Raw genomic sequence first — 23,905 nt, forward strand, 5'->3', positions numbered from 1 at the left:
TGGACTGTTAGATGACAGATGGCGCCTCTCTTATGTGTGCCAGGTGTGGACCACTACAACGAGGTGAAGAAAGTGACCATCTGCGATTACCTGCCTCCTCACCTGGTGATCTACATCGACATGCCTGTTCCAGAGGTCCAAGCTCAGATTCAGAAGAAGGGAGATGTAAGTCAGCTTTTCATTGAGGCCTATCTCTGTCTGCACCCTCCTTGTCTCTCACAGGGACATCTGCAGGAGGCAGAAATGACTGCTGGGGCTCACAGGGTGGGGCATACGTGGCCCCGAGAGCAGGCACTTTCACAAGGACTGAAGGGCCCCTGGCCAGTCGCTGCTCTCCACCAGTGCCCTCCAGTCCCTAGTGCCAGCCCACTGTTGTCCCCTTCGCCTGCGTCTTCTAAACCAGCAGTCGCCAACTGGTGGTCCACAGACCACTGGTGGTCGGTGAGGTCTGAAAGGTTGGCGACCGTTGGTTTAAGGAAACCTTCGGAGCAGTGGTTGCCAACCGGTGGTCCACAGACCACTGGTGGTCGGTGAGGTCTGAAAGGTTGGCGACCACTGTTGTAAACCATTCTGTAGGACAGAAGGTCGGCTAACAGGACTCCCCTCAGCCATGTACCTTTTGCTCTCTAATGGGGATTTCATGCCTCTTATTTTCCTATGAATCAAAACTGATTTCTGCATCCCACTGCTGTCTGTTTAACTCTTTCCCCGCTTACTGAAGAGTAGAACGGTCATCTCACACATAACCATTTACTCTCTGTGGCCTTGGTTGGGACTGGGTTAGTGGCGCTGGCTCTGCAGCATGATGGGGACAAGGATAACTGATAAGGACCACGTGCCCTGGGACTGCTTCCTGTTTGGAAATGTCACTCCCACAAGGAACATTTTCCTGGGGAAGAAGGACCTTATTTCTTTTTAAATATATTTTTATTGATTTCATAGAGGAAGGGAGAGGGAGAGAGATAGAAACATCCATGATGAGAGAGAATCATTGATTGGCTGCCTCCTGCACACCTCCTATTGGGGATCAAGCCCGCAACCCAGGCATGTGCCCTTGACTGGAACCGAACCGGGACCCTTCAGTCCGCAGGCCGACGCTCTAGCCACTGAGCCAAACCAGCCAGGGAAGGACCTTCTCTTTGACACTGAGATGAAGATGAGAGTAATCCTAAGTGGTCCCAAGGCCGCTTCCTATCACCCAGAGTCCCTGCAGCGCCCAGCACGAGTTCTAAGAAAACGCTGGCCACTGATTGTGTCCACAGTTCATACCTGCACAGGTAAAGGCAGAGAAGGCTGAGCCTTCACACCTGTACTCTTCTGTTTGTTTAGCCACATGAGATGAAGATCACCTCTGCTTATCTTCAGGACATCGAGAACGCCTATAAGAAGACCTTCCTTCCTGAAATGAGGTGAGCCAAGGACGTGACTCTATGAGACCACAGTCTTTCACACACAGGTCCTGATGCCCCGCCGCCAAGGGAGCTCTCTCTGTGTGCAGGGATGTTGTCTGGGTGTTTAGTCTGCTATTAAGCAAGAATGACAGCATACTTTCAGTGTGATTTGGCGGGGTTTTTGGTTGGTTGGTTGGTTGGTTTTTTGGTTTGCTTATTTTGTCAAAACATTTCTTGTCTTGTTATAGTTTTAAAATTTTTTTATGCTTTAGTTAAGTAAACTGAAGCCCTATTTCATCATGGGTTTCAGCATGAGAAAACTCACATATTTTTACTTTAGGTGGCAACTACACATTCACACTGAACTAGAAGGGTTGCTTGGTGGTGTTCAGGGAACCAGTATAGACAGGCGTGAAGATAAGCAGTGTCTGTGGGTACTTTAAATGGAATCTCAGTCGGTGTTTGGGTTAAGTGGTTCCTGTAAATCCATATACCACGAGCTGCTGGGCGGAATCAACTTCATCCATGTGCAGACTGTCTGTTCAAACAACAGGGTCAGGAGGAGAAACGCATGCAGGAGGCAAGTGTGGACAGGAGGGAGCATGAGCAGCTGTGTAAAATCTTATAGTGTAGTGTTCATCTGGAAAAGTTAGATCACACACACACACACACACGCGCGCGCACACACACACACACACACACACACGTATGCCTACAGCTAGTTCTTACAACACAGAAGTAAAACTGTGAATGAAACCAGCAGCCTCTTGACGATGGTCTGCAGAGGTGGTGATGTTTGGCACCATAGTAGCGGGTCTCATGTGGATCTCATTTTGAGTATAGCTTGTGAATTCTTGAAGTTTTTATTCTACAGGTTACATCCCATGAATAGGATGGTGCTCTGGTGTAGGGACGCCTAAATAAGAAAATGTTCCTGTGTCTGCTGTGGACCATCTGTGGGAAGCATAGTTGATCCTCGGCATTCTGCTGTCCCCTTCAGGAATGGGCTCTAATGGGTGGCCTTGCAGGCCTCTGGCCAGGTGTGGCCTAGGGTCTCCATCTAGTTGGTCTGGAGATGAAAGCAGGCAGCCTCCTTCACTGGTAAGGTATAGTCTTACCAGCTTGCAGTGTTCAGTCATATCCTGGCTGGGCGAGCAGGTATCTAACGGCCGTGTGGAGAGGAAGTGGGCAGAGTAAATGGCACTCTCTTGTCCCCTTCTCTCTGGGATCCAACCACGGTTTTGCAGTGCCAAGGACAAAGGGAAGGGAGTTGCTGTCCTGTTGCATAGTTTGATTGAAATAGCTTATTTTGATGGTTCATTTGCCTCTGAAATTCTAGATTCCAGCAGCTCAGGTAATCTGTGTGTGTGTGTCCACCATGACCACTGGGCTGCTGTCAGTGCACGTGTCTCACTGAGGCCCTGGCCTCCTTTGTACTTTCCTGTAATGAGTGCCGCTGCTGGAGACAGTCTGTGTAGCAGTGCAGGTGACTTGTGTGCCCTGCTCTCTGCAGGCCCAGCCCAGCACCCAGTTCAAGGATGTGACCTGTTCCTGTTTGTAGTGGCAACTTCAAGGTTAAATGCTCGTTTGTACAGTAATGTAAGCTTGGAAAATTGACACTGACTTTCCTCTTTTCCTACAGTGAAAAATGTGAAGTTTTACAGTACAGTGTAAGGGAAGCTCAAGATTCAGAAAAGGTAAGAAAATGACTGAAAAGTTTGTGGTTATTAAATCCAATCCTCTCCAATAAAATGGTAATATGCAAATTAACCATCACTCTGCTACATAAGCCACGCCCACCAGCCAAGCCACACCCACCAGCCAATCAGGGCGAGTATGCAAATTAACCCCATCCTAGATGGCTACAGCCACAGAGAGCAAGGTTTCCCAGGTAACAGAGTAAGCCAAGCTTTCCATAGCCGTTGCAGGCCTAAGCCTCCACTCAAGCTACAAAGTTTCAATTATAGAAGGTAAACAAATTCAAACAAATGGCGGCAGAATGGAGCTTGAGAGAGCAGGCCAGGGTTGCCGGCGGCAACAGGGGAAGCAAAGCTTTCCGCACACCCTGGCCGGGCTCACCCGCTTAAGGCTACAAAGTTTCAATTGTAGAAGGTGAATTAACTGCCACAGAAATGGCTGCCGCCCCGGAGGGAGCAGCAGGCTTGGCTCCGCTCCAGGCTACAAAGTTTCAATTGTAGAAGGAAAATAAATTCCAGATACCAGGGCCTCCACTTGGGTTGCCATCGGGCATGGCCGGCCTGCAAACCACCAAAGGCCCCTCACTCAGGCCACCCCACGCCCCAAGGGAACCCCACCCTGATCCGGGACACCCTTCAGGGCAAACCAGCTGGCCCCCACCCCTGTACCAGGCCTCTATCCTATCTAATAAGAGTAATATGCAGATTGACCATCACTCCAACACACAAGATGTCTCACCCATGTGGTCAAAGATCCTGCCCCCATGTGGACACAAGATGGCCACTACAAGATGGCCAGCAGGAGAGGGCAGTTGGGAGGCACCCGGCCTGCAAGGGAGGGCAGTTGGAGGTGATCAACCCTGCAGGAGAGGGCAGTTAGGGGTGACAAGGCTGGCAGAGGAGGGAAGTTGGGGGCAAACAGGCTGGCAGGGGAGCAGTTAAGCATCAACCAGGCTGGCAGCGGAGTGGTTAGGGGGTGATCAGGTTGGCAGGCAGAAGCAGTTAGGGGCAATCAGGAAGGCAGGCAGGCAAGCAGTTGGGAGCCAGCAGTCCTGGATTGTGAGAGGGATGTCCGACTGCCTGTTTATGCCCGATCTCACCAGGATTGGGCCTAAACGGGCAGTCGGACATCCCTCCAGGAGTCCCAGATTGGAGAGGGTACAGGCTGGGCTGAGGGACAACCCCCCGCCGTGCACGAATTTCGTGCACCGGGCTTCTAGTTCATGTATAAGCTTCTTGCAAATCAGATTATCAGTTCAGTAGTCTGGGAAACAGCTGTGTTTTACAATCAGAGGGAATTCCACACCCATCACACTCTCTGGACATTATTTTCTTGTAAATAATTCTGCTTCTGTGATCTTAAAATGATGAAGTGGTGGATACAAAGAACTATGAGTTACTTGTTCCAGTATATATGATACAGAAGGTAACACTGAAACTTGATTTAGTTAACAAGGAAGATTTAGTATGTCAAGACACCAGCTTCCCCCAAATTAGTAAGTGCATTTTATAAAAATTCAAGTGAATCTCAGTATAATTTATGAGTAATAGCCAAAAAATTTTGAAAAAGAGTAATATAAGAACATTTGCCCTCCCAAATACAAAAGCATATTACAAAATTATGGCAATGAAAGCACTGTGGTACTATACTAGAATAAATGAATAGATGAATGGAACAGCACAGAGTCTAGAAAAAGGTGCATGTGTGTATTCACGTGTGTGTGTGTGTGTGTGTGTGTGTGTGCGCGCGCGTGTGCACCTGCACGTATGTGAGACTTGATTTGGTAAAGACAGTATTTTAAAGGCTAATAAAGTAGAGGAAAACACTTTATTTCTTGAAAGGTATTGAGGCAGTTGACCATTCATTTTGTAAAAAAGAAAAGTAGTATCTCCCATCGTATATATTAAGCACAGCCCACCCAGTGTGGCTTAGGAACCAAGAAGTCACCAGTTCAATTTCTGGTCAGGGTACATGCCTGGGTTGTGGGCTTGATCCCTGGTAGGGATGTGCAGGAGGCAGCCGATTGATGATGTTTCTCTCTCATCATTGATGTTTCTGTCTCTCTAACCCTCCCCTTTCCTCTCTCTCTAAAAAAATTAGTAAGAACATGGGAAAAAAAAAGCATAAATTACTAAAAAAATTAAGAATTTTAGAAGAAGAAACAGATTTTGTGATCTGGGATTGAGCTGCAGGTGTTGACATAGCAGAAGGATCACAGACCTGCCTGCTTCCCTATGAAACACCCTGAGCTGCCTCCTGTCTCGGAGGAGAGAGAGCAGGGCTCTCCTGTGGGAGGCCTGTGTTCAGCTGGCTCTGGGCCGGCTTGAGAATTCCTTTTAGGTTTCATTTATTCTGCTCTTCCACTGATTCAGCCACATTTCATTCCTTCCCAGCCTTCTGTGTTTGTAGTGCTGATTTGTTTTAGGTTATTGTGAAATGTTTGACAGAATAAATGGCATGTGTTTGAGAAGAAGAGTGATGCATTTTAGCTCTAAGACTGTCATTATTTGAGTTCTTATTGAATACTAGAGGCCCAGTGGATGAAATTCATGCACTCAGGGGGAGTGGGTAAAGTGTCCCTCAGCCCGGCCTGTGCCCTCTCGCAGTCGAGGAACCCTTGGGGGATGTCCAACTGATGGCTTAGACCCGCTCCCCTGGGGAGCAGGTCTAAGCCAGCAGTTGGACATCCTGAGCACTGCCACAGAGGCAGAAGAGGCTCCCACTGCTGCTCCGCTCGCCAGCCGGGAGCCCGATTCAGGGCTGAGTGGCACACCCCTGTGGGAGTGCACTGATCACCAGGGGGCAGCTCCTGCATTGACCATCTGCCCCCGGTGGTCAGTGCGCATCATAGCGACCAGTCATTCCACCATTTGGTCGATTTGCATATTAGCCTTTTATTAAATAGGATATCCAAATTCTTGAAACTTAGATGCCTTCTCCCAGTTGGGTGTGTTTGGGGAGAGAGTGCATCCTAAAGGTGCTCCTCTGGGAGGCCAGGCTGCTCCTGGCCGCAGGCTTTGGGCTGAGAACGTGGGTCATGGGACTTCCCAAAGGAATACATTCACTTTCTTGTTATTCTGTTGCTCCTGGAATGAAGTTGCATGGGAGGAAGTGAGTAGTCTGTCACAAATGCAGGTCTCCTCCCTAGTCTGCCTCTTTCTTACCTGCCTCTTTTCTCCCAGACTGTCAGGTAATGTCTCTTGTGTCAGCTGGGCAAGACGCCCACATTGAGGGGTCATCACTCAGTCCCCCGCCTCACTGAAGGCCATCTGTTTGGACTCCCTTTCTTTTTCACTTTTATGGTGTGAGTCTTCCTGCCAAATATTTGTAGTTTATGGTGTATTAAAGTGTTGTGTCATTTAAAATGAGACTTTCCATTAAAATTGTTAATTCCCACTGTCCAGGTGGTGGAGGACATTGAATACCTCACGTTTGACAAGGGGCCGTGGCTCGACCAGACTGACAGTACCTTCTACCGTCTTCGAATGCTGTGAGTATGGGGACATTGAGAACGGCCGGGACGGGGAGGGCTGGTGTTTGAGTTTGATATGTTGCCTGCTGCAGACATGGATTTGTGAAGTAATTATGTTTCAAGTTAGGTATTAACAGGCCAACCTGTACTGAGTCAGATTTCCTCTTTCTTTCCAAACTGGCTGTGATCTGATATTGAATTGATTGATTGTGTTATTAATTTAGCAGCTACTTTACCTTCACCATGTGCCAGGCACTGTTTCAGATGTAATGGAATTAGTATCAAGTAAAACACCTCATCCCATCAAACATATATTTTGTGGGGGAGATAGAGTACCCACATCAGTAGAGCTGTGTCGGTACTAAAGGCTGAAAGAAGGCAACCCTGGGTAACGGGACAGCAAGTGACTGAAAATGCTGTTGGGGAAGGTGTGAGACAGGCCTGTTTTCTGAAGAGGCCCGAGTAACACAGGGAGTGGGTCTATGGTATCTGGGGGTGAACATGGGACAGGGAGGCCGGGTCACGGATAGGTCCTGGGCTGGCGCTTGGTGGGAGAGTGTGCCCAGCAGCCCAGCCAGTGTGGCTGGAGCAGAGGAGAGTGGAGGAGTGAGTGGTTTAACCTGGTAAGGAGGGTGAGGGACACTGAAAAGATGGCAGGTCAAGGGATCAGAGGTCAAAGTCACATCCACTTATAATGGAAAGCTGGGAAACTAAAGCCCATATTACAATGAAATCACCTATGATTCTGCCACCACAGAAGCCAGTGTTAACAGTTTAATGCTGGTTCTTGCAATCTTTTTTTTTTTTTAATGTGTGTGCTTATATATTTCTAAATAAAAAATATCTTGCATATATCTTTGTTTTCTATTTTTAGTATCATGAGCATTTCCCTAGTTTATTAAGTATTTACAGTTTTGATTTTTAATGGCCCTTCATGTCTGCTATTGAATCTATTGGCTGAGATAGAAATCAGGGGTGGCAAACCATAGCTTGGGGGCCAAATCCAGCCCTCAGCTGCACAGAGTGGTCTTCACATTTTTAAAGGATTGTAAGGAAAAAGTTATGCATGACAGCAACTCTATATAGGCCTCAGAGCCTAAAATACTTACTGTCTAGCCCTTTACTGAGTTTGTCAGCCCTAAGATACACCATCTCTTAAATATTGATCTTTCCAGTCATTTCAATTTCTTCATATCCATAGTACAGTAATGAGCATATTGTACACATTTTTGTCCCATTTCAGGTTACTTGCTTACGGTATAAAAGTGGAGTTACTGGCCAGATTGTATGAATGCATTTTACAACTCCTGATATATTTTAAAATTATTCTCCAGAAAATGTGTGCCAGTTTGCAAGCTCATACCTGTCTTCTGAAAGTCCCTATGAAGACAGTATCTATATATTTAAAAAGCCAGTGGCCTGAATGCTGAAATGAAACTACCGGTCGCTATGATGCCCACTGGTTGCTATGATGCCCACTACGACCAGCAAACCACCAGCAAACCGGCTGATGAGGGTGGGGTCCACCGGCCAACCTTCCATGGCCCCTCCCCCCCGGCCGGCGCCACTCCCCAGTTGCCCCCCTTACCCCAATAGGGGGTGGGGCTGGCTGGCCAACCACCTGTGGCCCCTTCCCCTGGATGGCCCCACTCCCGATCGGCCCCCCTCACCCCTTGGGCTTGTGGCCCCTCCCCCCAGCTGGCCCCGCCCCCGATGGGCCTCCCTACTCTGATCAGGGGCAGGGCTGGCCAGCCAACCACCTGCTGCCCTTCTCCCCAGCTGACCCCATCCCTCATTGGCCCTCCCCCACACACCAATCAGGAGTGGGGCCGGCCAGCCAAACACCCACAGCCCCTCCCCCCAGCCAGCCCCACCCCCTATCAGCCCCCACCACCCAATCGGCCCACAACCCCTTCCCCCAGCCTCCTCTGCGCCCCCCCCCCCCCATCAGTACCCCCTCACCTCCTGTCTGATCAGGGGCAAGGCTGTTGGCTACCGCCCACAGCCCCTCTCCCAATTGGGCAGGGCCTGCTGGCCAATCGCAGTCCTTCCCCCCTGGCTGGCCTGGCCCTGATTTGGCCCCAATCTGAGTGAGCTGGCTGGCCAACCTCCTGCCGTCTCCTCCTCCCAACAGGCCCGGGCCCGATCCACCCCAATCGGGGCCAGGCCGGCTGGACCCCACCTGTGCATGAATTTGTGCACTGGGCCTCTAGTATTTAAAAAGCAAACAAAATCTTGTGATTCTGATACCAGAGAAAATTATTTGCTTTATTTTGCATTTTACAAATGCTGAACATCAAATAATTTATATTTTTATTGGCTATTTATTTGTCCTCTATAAAGTTTGTCATATTTATTGATCTTTTTAAAGAATCCGCTTTTTGTTTGTTGATGTTCTTGATTATTTTTCTGTTTCCAATGTCATTGATACCTACTCTAGAGTTTTTATTACTTTTTTTTTTTTTTTAATATATTTTATTGATTTTCCACAGAGAGAAAGAGAGAGGGATAGAGAGCTAGAAACATCGATGAGAGAGAAACATCAACCAGCTGCCTACTGCACCCCCCCCCCACCGGGGATGTGCCCGCAACCAATGTACATGCCCCCTGACTGGAATCGAACCTGGGACCCTTTAGTCCGCAGACCGACGCTCTATCCACTGAGCCAAACCAGTTTCGGCTTTTTATTACTTCTTTTTCTTTAATCTGCTTCCTTTAGGCTTCAGTTGCCCACCCTTCTTGCTTTAGTTTCCTAAGTAGAAGCTTAGAAGATTGATTTCAAGTCTTTTTCTAATATATACCTTTAGTGCTATAAATTTCTCTAGTTTAATTCCATTGTGATCTGAGAACTTGCTTTGTATGATTTCTACTCTGTTGTATTGGGTGAGATGTTCTGTGTGATCAGCAGTGTTTTTTGATCTTGATTGATGTTCCATTTGAACATGAGAAGGTGGATTCTGCTGTTATTGAATGGAATGTTTTATAAATGTGAGGTGGGCTGATGGACGGGTGTTCGGGTCCCCTGTTTCCTCACTGCTTCCTGTCCTCTGGGTCTGTCAGACACTGAGGGAGAAGCATTTAGGTCTTCAGCTAACATATCAGGCTTGTCTTCTCTCTTTTGAGTTTCTCTTTCTTTTTGTTCATTTTTGCCTCATGCATTTTGATGCATGTTGTTAGGCGCATGGGTGTTTAGGGTTGTTATTTCTTCTTGGAGAATGAGCTCACTTCATTACATAATGCCCCTCTTTATCCCTGGTAATTTTTATAGTTCTGAAGTCTGCTTTGTCTGAAATTGATACAACTATTCCAGCCTTTGATTTGTGTAGGTAGGGTCTGTCCTCCTCCATCTCTTCACTTCCAGCTGAGTCTTTGTATTTAAAGTGGGTTTCTGGTGGACGACATGCAGGGCAAGAATGGTGGCTTTCAGGCACTTTACTTCTCAGAGCTGAAACTGGAAATCCTCTTAGTTTTCTAAAGCTCTGTGGTCAGCTTTCTCTTTCGTTTAGATGATTATATTAACTTTTTGTCTAGATGTTTTTGTAAATGTCCCTAAATGATATTTTATACAGTATTATTCTGAATCTTGCTTTTAAAATCTACATCTTTTCTTTAACTGCTGCATAGTGTTCCAGCTCTAGGTCTGATGTCTTGAGGTCTCAGCCTTAATCGTAGTCACTCTTCTTGTCAACACTGTATCTGGAAGGTGTTTCAGAAACTTGATTCCACAGCACTCTTGCCAGGTGGGGGCTCTCCTCATTTCACAGGTAGGGAAAACAGGTCTCAGAGCTCTGACTGGCCATGGTCATGTGACAGTGGTCCGGAAGGTGTGGTGTCTGGCTCTTGGCACCTCCCTGTGGTCTTGTGCATGATCATCTTACCCTCCCTCGAGGCTCTCATCAGCTCAGGCGTAAGTCCTGGTTGAATGTCGCCTCCTAGTTCAGCTGTCACTTGCCTGAACCCTGCTTTCATCTCCTGGTCCCATTCCTTTCCTGAAAACCCACCCTAAAGTCGTGCGTTTGTCTCCAGTGATTTCTTTCCCTTACGTTCCTCTTTCATTACTTCTGCTGCTATTGGGGTTTGATCCCCTCATTCGCCATCTGCAGTCCTCCGGTCAGTTACTCCTTCATCCCACCCATCCCCTGTGCACACGCCCATCAGGTCAATTTTCATCAGAATGTCATAGGTACACTTTTCTCCTTACACCAGGTCCTGAAGTGGCAGAGCTGTGTTTAGTCAGGGGGCCAAGTCTCGCTTTCTAGGATTAATTCACAGTCCTAACCCTCTGGTCTGCCCATCAGGGTGCCTCACAGGTCTCCCTCACCCACCTGCCCAGGAAATATGTGAAAATCTGAGCTATCTTCTAAGACTATAGTCACCTTTGTTTTTTCTGGAAACCTCCCCTCAACTTTTCCAGGCTATTGTATGTGGATTTATATATGATTCTTGTTAGTATCAGCTTCTGTTGGGCAAAATATGTTAAATCCTATATAATAAAGAGGTAATATGCAAATTGACTATCAAGCCCTCACAAGATGGCTGCCTACAACCAGGTCGGCAGGGGGGTTAGTGTGGGACGACCAAATGACTGAACAAGCAGGCTATGTGGAGTGACTAGGCCAGCAGGGGATTAGTGAGGGACGACCAAACGACTGAACAGCAGGCTGCGTGGGACAACCAGGCCGGTGGGGGGGCAGTTGGGGGCAACCAAGCTGGCGGGGGGGGGGGCAGTTAGGGGCAACCAGCCTGGCAGAGGGGGGCAGTTGGGGCAACCAGGCTGGCAGGGGGGGCAGTAAGGGGTGACCAGGCCAGCGGGGGTGGGGGCAGTTAGGAGCGACCAGGCCAGCAGGGAGGGGACAATTGGGGGCAACCTGGCCAGCAGCGGGGGCAGTTAGGGGCGACCAGGCCGGCGGGGGGGGGGGGGTGGCTGTAAGGGGTGATCAGGCCAGCACGCAGAGGCAGTGAGGGCCTATCAGGATGGCAGGGGGGTCAGTTAGGGGCAACCAGGCAGACAGGCAGGTGAACAATTAGGAGCCAGCGGTCCAGGATTGTGAGAGGGATCCTAGATTGGAAAGGGTGCAGGCTGGGGTAAGGGACCCCCCCACCCCCACCGTGCATCAATTTCGTGCATCAGGCCTCTAGTATCAAATAAGAGAAGGTGACTCTCCTGACATTCTGTGGAGACTGGGCCATGTGCAATCACTTTTTGAGTCTTTCCATTGGTAATACAGTGTCATTTTCTGAACACAATCTGGAATCATTCTAGACTGTGTCCAAAATTCCTGTCTTATAATCATAATTTTAGTAATTACTTAGTTGTGTGGTTATCAGAGCATAAAGAAAGATCCTATAATTCCCGCAAAGCTCACAGTTATAACATTCAATTGTTTCATTTCATTTATTGCAAATGTTCTTGTTCTATCCTTCTCCCAGTTCGTGCTCCTCTGTCCTCTCCCCAAAGATATTTCATAACAGTTTACAGTTGTAATGGTGTTTGTTTTCCAGTACCACTTCTTAATTTGGGGGACTCAAGTGAAAATTATGACCAATTTTCTGAGATAGTTACTGTAAACATGCCATTTACTAGTTATACTCATTTTGTCAAGAACTTGACCAAATTACTGGTTAAGAGCAATGTTGTACCGTCTGTTACCTGTGTCGGTGTGTAATTATGTTTGTGTGTGCTGATGCGGAGTGGTAACTGGTTTTCAACCTTGAGAGCACTCTGTGCTCATAGCTGTGATCCGTAACTTACTGGTGCCCGTGCTGTCGGCTTCACTCCTGTGCTGAGTGGTTAGCCGCCGGGCCTCCGCCTTCCTGCTGCTCCCCCAGAGCCCTCCCTCTTTGAGTCCTGTGTTCCGTGGCTCCTGGAGGACGTCTTTCTGCTGTGCATGTGCAGTGCTGCAGAACTGAGTTGTGAGTGTGGGATCAGAATGTAGTGCTCCACACAGGACTTCACACTTCAGGAAAGACTAAAAAGATGCTTTGGATGTGTTTTAGGAGAAAGGATAGACATTCGGTTAACTGGGGAACAGTTGAGTCATAAAACATAATTTACTGTTGTTGTTTTTTGTCTTTTCACATTTTGTTTTAAAATATGTGGTCTAGCACCTCGTATTATAAACCAAACTTGAGTACATTTAACCTCATTTAAATGCACTTTGGCTCATGATGTTAAGAGGCTATATTACTCTCAGCCAGTTTGAGTTTTCCTTAATTAGACTGAGTGCTCTGTGAACAGAATGTTTTGTTTCATTGCTTTTGCTTCCTGGGTCATAAAATTATGGCTTCCTGTTGTCCTCATTCCTTCCTTATCTTCAATCTGCCTATAGATGATTAGAGATAAAGACGTCTTGTGAGGTCACAATTCAGGCTCATAGTGAGGCACTGAAGGAGCAGTATAGCCAGTTTAAAAAAGTCTGAACAGTCACAGATACTTTTTTAATCTTCAAAAACAGTTTGAAGCATGTTTGTCCAGTTCCATCCCTTTGGGGAGGTTTTATGAAAATACAGTTCTGCCAAATCAAACATAGATGGCGCTGTTGCTCTGTGCATTCCTCTCAAGTTCCCAGGCCAAGCCAGTAAGTCCTTTCAAATTTTCCACAATTTTTTTTAGGATTTTCAAGCTGTATAGAAAACCAGATCTTACGTACCTTGATATTTGTTAACATTTAAACATACGAACTTCATTTTTTTTTAATATATTTTATTGATTTTTTACAGAGAGGAAGGGAGAGGGATAGAGAGCTAGAAACATCGATGAGAGAGAAACATCGATCAGTTGCCTCCTGCACACCCCCCACTGGGGATGTGCCCACAACCAAGGCACATGCCCCTGACCGGAATCGAACCCGGGACCCTGCAGTCCGCAGGCCGACGCTCTATCCACTGAGCCAAACCGGTCCTGGCACGAACTTCATTTTTACTTGAAACTGTTTATTGTGAGATCACTTTAAAAATTGTCCTTGTATAATAAGAATAAAATCTATTTGTGTTAAAAATAAAAAGATGTGTATTTATACATTATTGATACATGCTTATAAAATGTATTCTAAAACCAATTACTGTTAGAAGATAAAAATTCTGGTCTGAATTGTGTGCACTACAGCCATGTGCATGGTAGGTGAAGTCCACATCGGGACCCTAGGCAAGCAGTCAGTTATCCTGGCAGAATATCTGGTTGGGGGATTATTCAGTCATTGCACGAGTGATGTGACTTTTACTGTGACAACTGGGTATGCCTTTATCTGCTGTCCACGCACCTACCGAGAGTTCTGGTGCTCTGTAGCCCTCTGTGGGAGAGGGACAGAGGATCACTGAGCCCTGGATCAGATTGGGCTATTCCGAATGCAGTGGGGCCTGCCCGTGGTGTGGGGACAGGCTTGGGTTTGCCTGGTAGGTCTGGACTTGCTCTCACCAAGTGGCTGAAAGCCAGAGACATTTAAAAAAACTTCCATTTGGGCCATTACAAGCAGAAACATCTGCCATTATAACTCCTTAATGGAAAAGTGGCCATTTAAAATAATTATTTTCTTTGTTTTGAGCCCTTAAGAAAGGAGACTTTATTTTAATGTTTCTTTCTAAAAGCCCCAAAAATGCTTTTCATCTTCAAGTATAGTGGTTATATTCAGACTAAATTTAATTTAAGCAAATTACAGAAGTATAAATATTTTAGCATCCAGCAAAACAAAATGGAGAAACAAAGAGATGACCCTATGATTTGTATTTATCAGTGCCGAGAAAGGCAAGGCAGAGAGCTAGACCTGTTATGAGCCCTGGCACAACAGCCCATCCTGTGTGGGAACACACCCCCACTCCCCACACCCTGAGTCTCAGAGCCCTGATCCTGCAGATCCTGCAGTTGGTGTCGGCCTTTGGGAGAGTGGCAGGCACGATGCTGTGCTGTCAACCTGGCGGACCCGCCTGATTCAAGGCTCTTTCTCTCAAAACTCATTCATTTTGCAAGTTTTTAATGAGGACACTGTACATGACATTGAAATATATGGTGTTTGTTGTTACCTTTTTATTCCTGCTATGCCTATATTTAAAGCACACTATGGGCCTTGGCTGGTTTGGCTCAGTGGATAGAGTGTTAGCCTGCGGACTGAAGGGTCCCAGGTTCGATTCTGGCCAAGGGCACATGCCTGGGTTGTGGGCTTGATCCCCAGTAGGGGGTGTGCAGGTGGCAGCCGATCAATGATTCTCATCATTGATGTTTCTGTCTCTTTCTCTCCTTCTCCTTTCCTCTCTGAAATCAATAAAGAAGAATATTAAAAAAAATAAATAAATAAAGCACACTGTGGCTCCATTTTTATGTTTCCAATTTGTATCCATTCCCAAAGGTAGTCATCTGGCCACTGAGGCTTTTGAAAGACTCCCCTCAGGCTGTGAAAGTCATTCCAAGAGCAGCGCCACGAACAGCAGATGGTCTTTGGGGTGAAAGTTGTGCTTCAAGATGACTGCTTGAAAATGAATGGCATTTATTTGAATGTATTAATTTTTTACATTCAGCTTATTTCATTATTTATGTTGATGGTTTAGTGTGACCCATGTTTGTCTTATTTCCTAGGGTTCAGGATAAGTTGAAGGTGCTGAATTACACGACCATTCCAATCTATCTCCCAGAAATCACGATTGGAGCTTATCAGAGTGGCCGAATCTACCGTGAATTCTCAGAGGTGAGACCTTTGAAGCCAGAGAGCTGACCTGCTGTGGGTCTCAAACAACTGGGAACAACATCGCTTCTCTGAAAAATGATTTTGGCCGTTGTTTTGATTTGTTTCTTTTCAGTGAAAGAGCTTTCTTTTCATTGAAATGATTCTCCTTTTCTCCCTTTATCCTGGTCTGTAAAGCCGACATGGCTCCTCAGACGGCCAGGCCATGAAGAGGAAGATGTTCTAAGCAGTGTGTGTGCAAGCGACCTTCCTCATCAGCAAGTTATCTTGGTGTAAAAATGTTCTGGGTTCCTTAGCTTTATCTCCATGTCATTAATACCAACTTTGACTTCTGCTATTGCCTTGCTCTTCATGGTCCATAATAGTGGAGGGGTGGCCTAGTTGGACAGCAGTGAGGGCAGAGGTCAGGAGGGTCAGCTGCTTTATTGGTCTTATCTGATTTCCATACCTTTTTAGTGAATTATTTTCACAATGGTTTGGGGAGTCATTTCAGGCAAGATTCCGTGAACTTAGAGAACCTGCCTCGGTTCTGGTTTGGAACCCACTGGGTGAATGAGAGAGAGCCTTCTCTGGAGTGCTGGTGCCAGTGGAAGAGTCGGAACGTGAGCCCTTTCTCCATCAGCTGTGGTGGGGTTGTTAATGGCAAACGTGTGAAATGATTGTATTTAAATTAGACAAGCTAAGCAGGCAGCATTCGGGTAAATAGTTAAATACTTTTGCACAACTATCATTCTTGGAGTTGAGGCTTGCAAATTGCTTGAAGTGATTGGGTGTCCCAGTATGTCCCACCACTTCCTTTCTTACTTGAGGTCCTTGGCATTTTCTTTTAAGTAAGTTCTAGTTGTTGAAGTGATTTTATTCAGTGTAGAAATTTTAGGAAACTCAGAGTTACCTACAGTGGGTATGTTTGCATATTTCGTGCTGGCCTCTGGGTGTGAGTACTTGCAGAGTCTGCGTCTTTCTGAGGGGAGCTGTGCGGGTCTACAGTTTGGTCGTGGCTAGGCTTAGCTGTGCCACCTCTGCCACTTGCAAAGGCCAGGAAGCCTGCTTGGCGATGTTCCCACTCACTCTGCATTTAATGGCTCACCAGGTCCTGTGGAGTCCATCTTACAAATGGCTTCATTTTCTTCTGGCATCACAGCTACGCCTCTGTGCAGCTCTATGATCTTACTTCAGTTTGTCCTGAAGCTTCCTGCCTGGCCCAGCCTGACCCTATAGCCCCTCTTCATAATATGCAGAGGCAGCTGACTACACAGCCCTTCCTGGACTCAGACCGAGTTCAGATCCTGTAATGTGCTAATCTGGCTCCTGCAGAGTCTGCTGTCATCACAGCCCGGAGGGCATCTGTGGTCGCTCAGTGCTGTCTGTTAGTCCAGACCACTGGGGCCTGGGGACTTAATGTGCTGTGCAGAGAGAGGATTTAAAAACATACATAAATTACTAGTGAGAAAGTTTTGCCCTTTAAATTAAAAAAATTATTCTGCTTATATCTTTAGCATCTGGTTCACTTCTGATGGTCTCACTTTTATACAAAGGAACAAGGCAAGCTCAGGAATTTTGTAGTCATTAATGTGTGTGTGGAATTAGTAACTTAGTTTCATTTTTATAGGTTTTTTTCATGCTCTTGTTTATGATGAGGGTACTGGATTTCTACTTGCATTAACTGGTGTGAAGTGTCCTTTTAAAATAAAATAAAAAAGCAGTGGCACACGGGTATGAAGCTGTGGCCCCAGTGGGGAGGTGACTTTGGATGATGTCAGCAGCCACACTCTCCTGATGTCAGATTCTGTAGGCACCAGGCTCTTCCGTCTTGTTCTGTCACACATTTGTGCCATTTGTTCATTATCTCAGTTACTTGTTCCACTACATGTTTATTGAGTGTATACTAGTGTCAGACTGTCTTAGACACTGGGGACAGCAGTGCCTACGATGGGCAAGATCCTGGCCCTTACAGAACTTACATCAAAGTGGAAGGAAACAAAACAAAAAGTAAAACAAAACTGGTTGAACAGTGGTGACCAGTGCTGTGGACAAAAATTAAATTTCCAGCAGAGGTTAGGACAGAGCCACTGCGAGGGGAGCTGAATTTAAAGATCTTGGTTGTGGCCCAGGAAGGCCTCACAAGAAGGAGGAGTGTGGGCAGAGATGCAGGAGGTGGGAGTGGCTGGGGCACTGATGGGGGTGCCCCAGATGCAGGGCTGAGGGGAGGCTTTTCCTGCACAATTCGGACACGGGAAGGAGGACTGTGCTGGAGCAGAAGGAGGGAGGGAACAGGTGGTAAGGGAGAGATGGCTTGTCCTGGGTAGGACATGGCAAGAAGGAGGACGTGTGTGACACACTATGTCTAGGGAATGTTCTGTCTCTTAACTTGAGAGCAGATTGGCCAAGGGTGCAGGCGAAGCAGGGGGAGCATCAGGAGGCTGTTCGCGGAGTACCTGTCAGAGGGCAGAGTCATCGTACAACTTTGGAAAAGTCATATTGGGGGTAGAACCCCCAGGATCTGTTGAGATTTGGTGTTGGAAAGTGGGAGAGAGAAGTGAGCTGACTGCTGCATTAGGGCTCAGTAACTGGAACTCTGGGGTGGGAATTGGCTGATACTGGACAACACAGAGGTACAGGCTTCAGGGAAAAATCAAGAATTCACTGTTGGACATGGTACGTTCGAGACACTTAGTATCCCCACGAGGAGATGTTGAGTAACAGGTCTAATGGGTTTGGAGTCTGGCAGTAAGTGAGGGTTGTAACTATGAATTTAGAAGTCGTCAGCATGTGGTTGACATTTGAAGTCACGGTGCTGGTGACCTCTGTAAGCACAGAGTGAGTGGAAAGCCTAAGGTCGAGAAGTTGAGGAGACCCAGAGAACCAGATTAGTCATGTCTTCACGGAGCGTATGTTTCAGTGTGTGTGTTTCATTGATTATAACTGGGCGACAGCTCATGTCTATAGGAGTTTTCATTTCTTCTGTTAATATGTGCCTATTTATAAAGTATAGATTGTATTTCTCTCTGTTTAGCAAGAAAGAGTGAGCCAGATTACCCCTGGGAAAGTAGGCCTGGTACCCAGAGCAGGGGAGACTCCGTCTGGCGTGGTAATCTTGTGGGGAAGCTCCCAAGAGATGCAACAGACTGAAGAGCTGAAAAAGAGCCGATTATATAGACAATGCCCTTCATGTGTGACATTTCTAGGTGACCCTGCTCATAGTTGTAATGACGCTGCACAGAGTCGGGAAAGTTCCATGAACCAGCAGCCGGGCCATCATCTGACAACTGTGGCAAACACAGGATGTTTCACATGTTAACTCTGTATGGGACATGGACATTCAGAAGTCCCATGATAGAAAAAGCAAAAGAAAAATACAAGCCGGCAAATAACCGTTTTATCTGTTAATCTCATTCCCCCCTTTTACTTTCCTTGCCTGACTACCCTGGGTAGACGTCTAGTTCATGCTGAGTGGAGGTTGTCACAGTGTCGTCCTGTCTTGTTTCTGAGCTCATGGGGAGAGTTTGCAGGGCCCACCAGTCAGTGTCTGCTCGCTGTAAGTTAGTTTTAGATACTCTTTCTCCGGTGAGGCAGTTCTCTCTTATCACCACTTTCCAAAGACTTTCCGTCAGTCTGGTACTGAGTTTTCCACCCCTTATCTGCCCTGGATGATCTTTCTCCTCTTTCTGTAAATATGGTCAGCTTAGTGACTGATTTTCTGAGGTGAGGCCACACCTTGACTCCTGGGTAGGTCCCACCTGTGGGCACATCACCCTCTTCGTGTATAGCTGGATCTAATGCACACGTTTAATTTAGGGTTTTGCATCTATGTTCCTGAGAGGCTGGCTGGTAATTTTCCTTTCTCATAGTATCCTTGTCAGATTTACTATCATCCTGCCAGCATCAGACACTGAGCTGTCACTTTTATTCTCTGGAAAATTGTGTAAGATGGGCGTGCTTCTTCCTGCCGTGTTTGCAAAGATTCACTAGTGGGCTCTGTTGGAATATTTTCAATTATCAATTCATTTTCTTTAATAGACACAGAATATTTAATGTTCATGTTATATTTTTTAAGGCATTTGCCCCCATTTTGTTTAAATTTTCTGATTTCTTGGTATGAAGTTTTTGTCTTTTTTTATGTTTTTAACTTGGTCACGCCTGCAAATAGCCACTGCCCTGCTTCCCTCCCCTTGGAGGGAGCTTATTGCCCGGGAGCCGGCTTCTTGCTTGGTTTTATCTGCTGTGCATCTGACTCACTGATCACTGCTCTTTTCCTCTTTCATTTACTACTTTTCTAACTTCTTAAGGTAAAAGGTTGGGTCGTTGATTTCTGGCTTTTCTTATTGTTCGATGTATGCATTCAAAGCTGGACACATTGCCCTCCAAACTTAGCTTAGCTAGATTTCATAATGTTATTGTTGCATAATCATTCAATTTAAAGTATTTTCTAATTATAACCTCATTTCCTTTTTGACCAGTATGCTAATTTGAATTATTCTGGATAACTTAAAAGCAGTGGGGATCTTTCTAATTATCTTTCTGTTACTGATTTCTGGCTTAATTCCATTCTAGTCAGTTCATACTTGTTACAATTTCAGTCCTTGGGGTGTGATTGAGGCTGACCTTCTGGCTCCGCATGTGGTTAATTTTGGTAACGTTTCCTGGTCCTCAGGGAGAGGGTCTCCTTCCCACACTGTGTGAAGTTCAGTTGATCTCATCGGGGTGAAGTCTGTTCGCCACATTCTTTGCACTGTCCTCCTTCTCACTGGTCTTTTATCTCCCGTCAGCTTGTAGTCAGAGATGTGGAGATCTGCCTCTGTGTGGATGTGCCCTTCTCCGTCTGTCCAGTTCTGCTCTGTGTGGATTGAGAGGCTGTGTCATTAGAGGAAGACAGATTTAAATTGCTGTCAATTCTCAGTGGAGTTACCGTTTTATAGGTTCTGAACTTTTTCTATCTTTGGTTCTTACCTAAAGTTTATTTCATTCAATACTTAGGCAGCATCTGCAGTCTTCTTTTGCTTAGTATTTGCATGGTAGAGTTGTTTTTCTGCATCTTTTAATTTCAACCTTTTTGTATCTTCATATTTCCAGTGGGCACCTTGTAACCTGAAAACAGTTGTGTTTTTAGTTCTGTTCAGTCTGAAAGTTGGGAATATTTACTGTTCACATTTAATGCAATTACAGATACATTACTGTATATTTTATATTGTTCTTACATGTTTTATGTATTTTTTTTCCTGTCTTCTTTTAGATTAAAATTTTTAACCCTATTCCCCTCCACACACACACTCTTATTTGTTTACTAGTTATCATTCTTTTTTCATGGGCTTTAGTGGCTAACATGGTGGTTAAAATAGTCATCCTTGATTTATTAAAATCTAGCACTAGTCAGTAGTTCTCTCATTCCAGAACAGTGTGGGATCTCAGGAGACTTTTCCTCCACTTACCCAGCTCTTGTCACATCGATTTCTCTGTATGTTTGAAGCCTGGAGACGTGGCCCCTGTTTGATGCGGCTGGTGCTCTTTCCTCCCTGGGCTCGTGCTTGCCCTTAGGATCGGTCCTTGGCCGGAGGGTGCTGCTGACAGTCTCACACTATGTTTGCAGTGGTCTTCATGTCTTCATTCTATCGATGTTTTATTTTGGAATGTTTCAAATTTACAAAAATAACAAGAATAGGAAAATAACTTCTCTGAACCTTTGTGATCAAATGGTGCCAATTACCGGTAGCTTCAAACACTTTAAAGCTGAGGTTCTCAGGTGTGGCTCCTGCACAGCACCTCCTGGGCACCCAGGTCTCAGGTGTGGCTCCTGCACAGCACCTCCTGGGCACCCAGGTCTCAGGTGTGGCTCCTGCACAGCACCTCCTGGGCACCCAGGTCTCAGGTGTGGCTCCTGCACAGCACCTCCTGGGCACCCAGGTCTCAGGTGTGGCTCCTGCACAGCATCTCCTGGGCACCCAGGTCTCAGGTGTGGCTCCTGCACAGCATCTCCTGGGCACCCAGGTCTCAGGTGTGGCTCCTGCACAGCACCTCCTGGGCACCCAGGTCTCAGGTGTGGCTCCTGCACAGCACCTCCTGGGGACTCCTTGCGAAAGCCGGCTCTCAGGTCCCAGTGCTGGCCCAGGCTCAGGTCCTCTTGGATGGGCCAGTTGTATACTGCCGTGATGTCTGACTCTTAAGGACAAGGACCTTCTCCTGCAGAGTTAGGGGACTGGTGTTCATATGTTGCTGTTGCTAATCCCAGACCCGGTTCCAGGGTGATCAGTCACCCCAGTAATGTTCTCCAGAGCAGAAGGGCCCCACCCTGGATAATGGATTGCATCTGATTGTCTTGTCTCTGTAGCCTCTTTGAATCTGATAGTTCCTCAAGCTTTCCGTGACATTTAAAACCTTGACACTTTTGAAGATCACAGACAGGTATTTTTTAGTGTTCCTCCATCTGACTGTTCACTCGCTGTTTCCCATGATCAGATTGAGGCTGCGTTTTATTTTTGTTGGCCTGTCACAGAACTCCTCGCTTCTTGTCAGGTGGCACTGGTTCCCGTCTGTCCTGTCACGGGTTGTATTGACTTTGGTCCCTTGACTAAGATTGTGTCTTCACTCTTCGTAATTAGTAAATGTTTGAGGGGCATACTTTGAAACTGTCAATGTCGGTTTCCTCCTCAAGCTTTCATTCTACCATTCATTGATTTTCTTGGCTAAATTATGAATAGGATGGTTGTCAAATGATGCTTTTCCTGATTCTGTGAGTCCTGCATCATAAGTTAGCATTCTGCTGTGAGGACCTGCTTTCTCTTCTCCCTGCTGCGTCATCTACTAGTATTTATTTGTCACTGGGGAGCTACCTGACCTTCCTCCCACACTGTTCCTGCCCTTCTGTGTCTACCAGGACTTCCTGAGCCCTTGAGGCCCGTGGAAGCCAGATGCAGGTGTCAGTCACATGGACCCACAGGGAGCAGCCCTTCTGGCCCAGTGACCACCCTGTGGTAGCCAAGGTGCTTGTTGGAATCAGAGAGCTGAAATGCGGCTCCCTGACATCTTCCTGCCCCTTCTGGTCCTATCGCCCCAGCACCCAGTACGAGCCTTCCCTGCACAGGAGCAGGCCCTGCCTAGCTGACCACCGTCACAGCCATGGTCACTGCGCTCTCATGTGGCCTCTTCTGCCCGTGGGAACGCCTGGTAGCTGCTGTTCCAGGCCCACCTGCCTGTGCCCTGGGAGGCTAGACTCTATGGACTGTGTCACAGGGCCCCCTTTTCCCCAACTGCCACTAGCAGGAGCGGGCGTTGAGCTGTCTGTCCTCCAACATCATTGCTGCCGTGACAGCCCCTCCCGCCCTCCTGCAGCAGCAGCTCTGGGTCCTGGCAGCTAACGGCTCCCACCGTGGCTCCTCCTTTGTTGGCTCCTTCACCCACCCGCACCGACTGAGGCCTCGTGTTAAATGTAGCCCAGGCTCCTACTGTGCTTCCTGCTGGACAGTGACCACTCACTGGGACTTCATCAATGCGTTTTCACATGGTGCTGGGCAGAGCACAAGAAGGAACATGCTGTCGCCCTGATGTCTGCCTGGGTCACTCCTGTCCAGTTCTCACCCAGGTGTCCCCTCCATGGCCTCGTCACTCTCCTGACAGGATGGGGACACTGGGTTGGGTTGCATTTATAGGCCCCCTGCCAGGACGGAAGCTCTTTCCGGCAGAGCTGTGCTGTGCCCGGTGCCCGTGGAGCCCGTCACTCACAGCAGGGTGTGGAGAACGCAGGGCAGTGGGCTGGGGGACCCACCTGCTTGTAAACCCGTGGTGACCTTGCCTGCTTTCTCCCACAGCTGCCGGGCCGCAAGTACTGCCCCGGGTATAATGCGGATGTGGGCGACAAGTGGATCTGGCTGAAGTGACGGACCAGCCTCTGCTAGAGCTGTATTGCAATGACGAAGAAGCTTCCAGTTTGCCGACTCTCGTGGACTCCTCGTAGCTGTAAAATTTGGGGGGAAGTAAACGATCTGAAAATCGCACCGTGGGAGAAATGGCCGTCCTCCCTGCAGTGCGGTCAGGGTGGACAGGAGCATCGGGGCCTGCAGCTTTATGTTGTAGCGATTCGTGATTATCACGGGGGCAAAGGAAGTCTGCTGGGGGGGACCAGGCTTCACTAGAAGGGTTTCTTCTCCCACCTGTGTCCGTGTTGTGCAGGCTGGTACGTGGCTTCTTCAGACTCGAGAAATAAACTGCTTCTGTGGCACTTGTCTCCATTAGACTCTGCTCGCACACGGGCATGTCGCACATGTGCCCATGCTCATTTGCCATTCCGCTCACCGCTTACTGTGACGTGGTTTGCTTTAATTCAGAAACATACTAAGATTTAACCATTTATTCTGCTTGTTCTAACAGTCTATTAGAGAAAAGTAAAAAAAGTAAAGAGGGAATACCAAAAAATGGAAGGAATTAGCATAGACTATAGAGCAGTGTGTTTGGGAATCTTGTGTGATGAGCAGCACCCCTGGGCTCATGAGTCCTTCCTCTGAAGGAAGATCCGAGCTCACAGTGTCGGTGGGATAAAACAAAAGCAAATAACATGCTCTTCATTCTCTGAGAATCAGTTGTCAGTGGAAGAGAGGAGAGGGAGAAACCCCATTTCCTCCTTCACCTCTACTAAAACTTAGAAAACTAGGTAACTTGCCTCGCAAGCTCATTGCAGAGTTCGG

The 23,905-nt window shown here is 47.2% G+C and overlaps 1 protein-coding gene across 2 annotated transcripts in view; it reads left to right on the forward strand.

Moving 5' to 3' along the window:
• NDUFA10 (NADH:ubiquinone oxidoreductase subunit A10) overlaps nucleotides 1–23,442 on the forward strand; it is a 31,532-nt gene extending 8,090 nt beyond the window's left edge. The window contains exons 5-10 of one of the 2 annotated variants that reach the window (XM_008138456.3): nucleotides 44–165; nucleotides 1,330–1,409; nucleotides 3,034–3,088; nucleotides 6,494–6,579; nucleotides 15,128–15,236; nucleotides 23,033–23,442. In XM_008138456.3, the coding sequence (XP_008136678.2) occupies nucleotides 44–165; nucleotides 1,330–1,409; nucleotides 3,034–3,088; nucleotides 6,494–6,579; nucleotides 15,128–15,236; nucleotides 23,033–23,101 (521 nt within the window). In that variant the 3' untranslated portion in view covers nucleotides 23,102–23,442. The remainder of the gene's footprint in view (nucleotides 1–43; nucleotides 166–1,329; nucleotides 1,410–3,033; nucleotides 3,089–6,493; nucleotides 6,580–15,127; nucleotides 15,237–23,032) is intronic. The other variant, XM_054723293.1, reaches the window with a different exon arrangement.
• The last annotated feature ends 463 nt before the right edge of the window (nucleotides 23,443–23,905 follow it).

The sequence above is a fragment of the Eptesicus fuscus genome, chromosome 11 (assembly GCF_027574615.1).
Source record: "Eptesicus fuscus isolate TK198812 chromosome 11, DD_ASM_mEF_20220401, whole genome shotgun sequence".
NCBI lineage: Eukaryota > Metazoa > Chordata > Mammalia > Chiroptera > Vespertilionidae > Eptesicus > Eptesicus fuscus.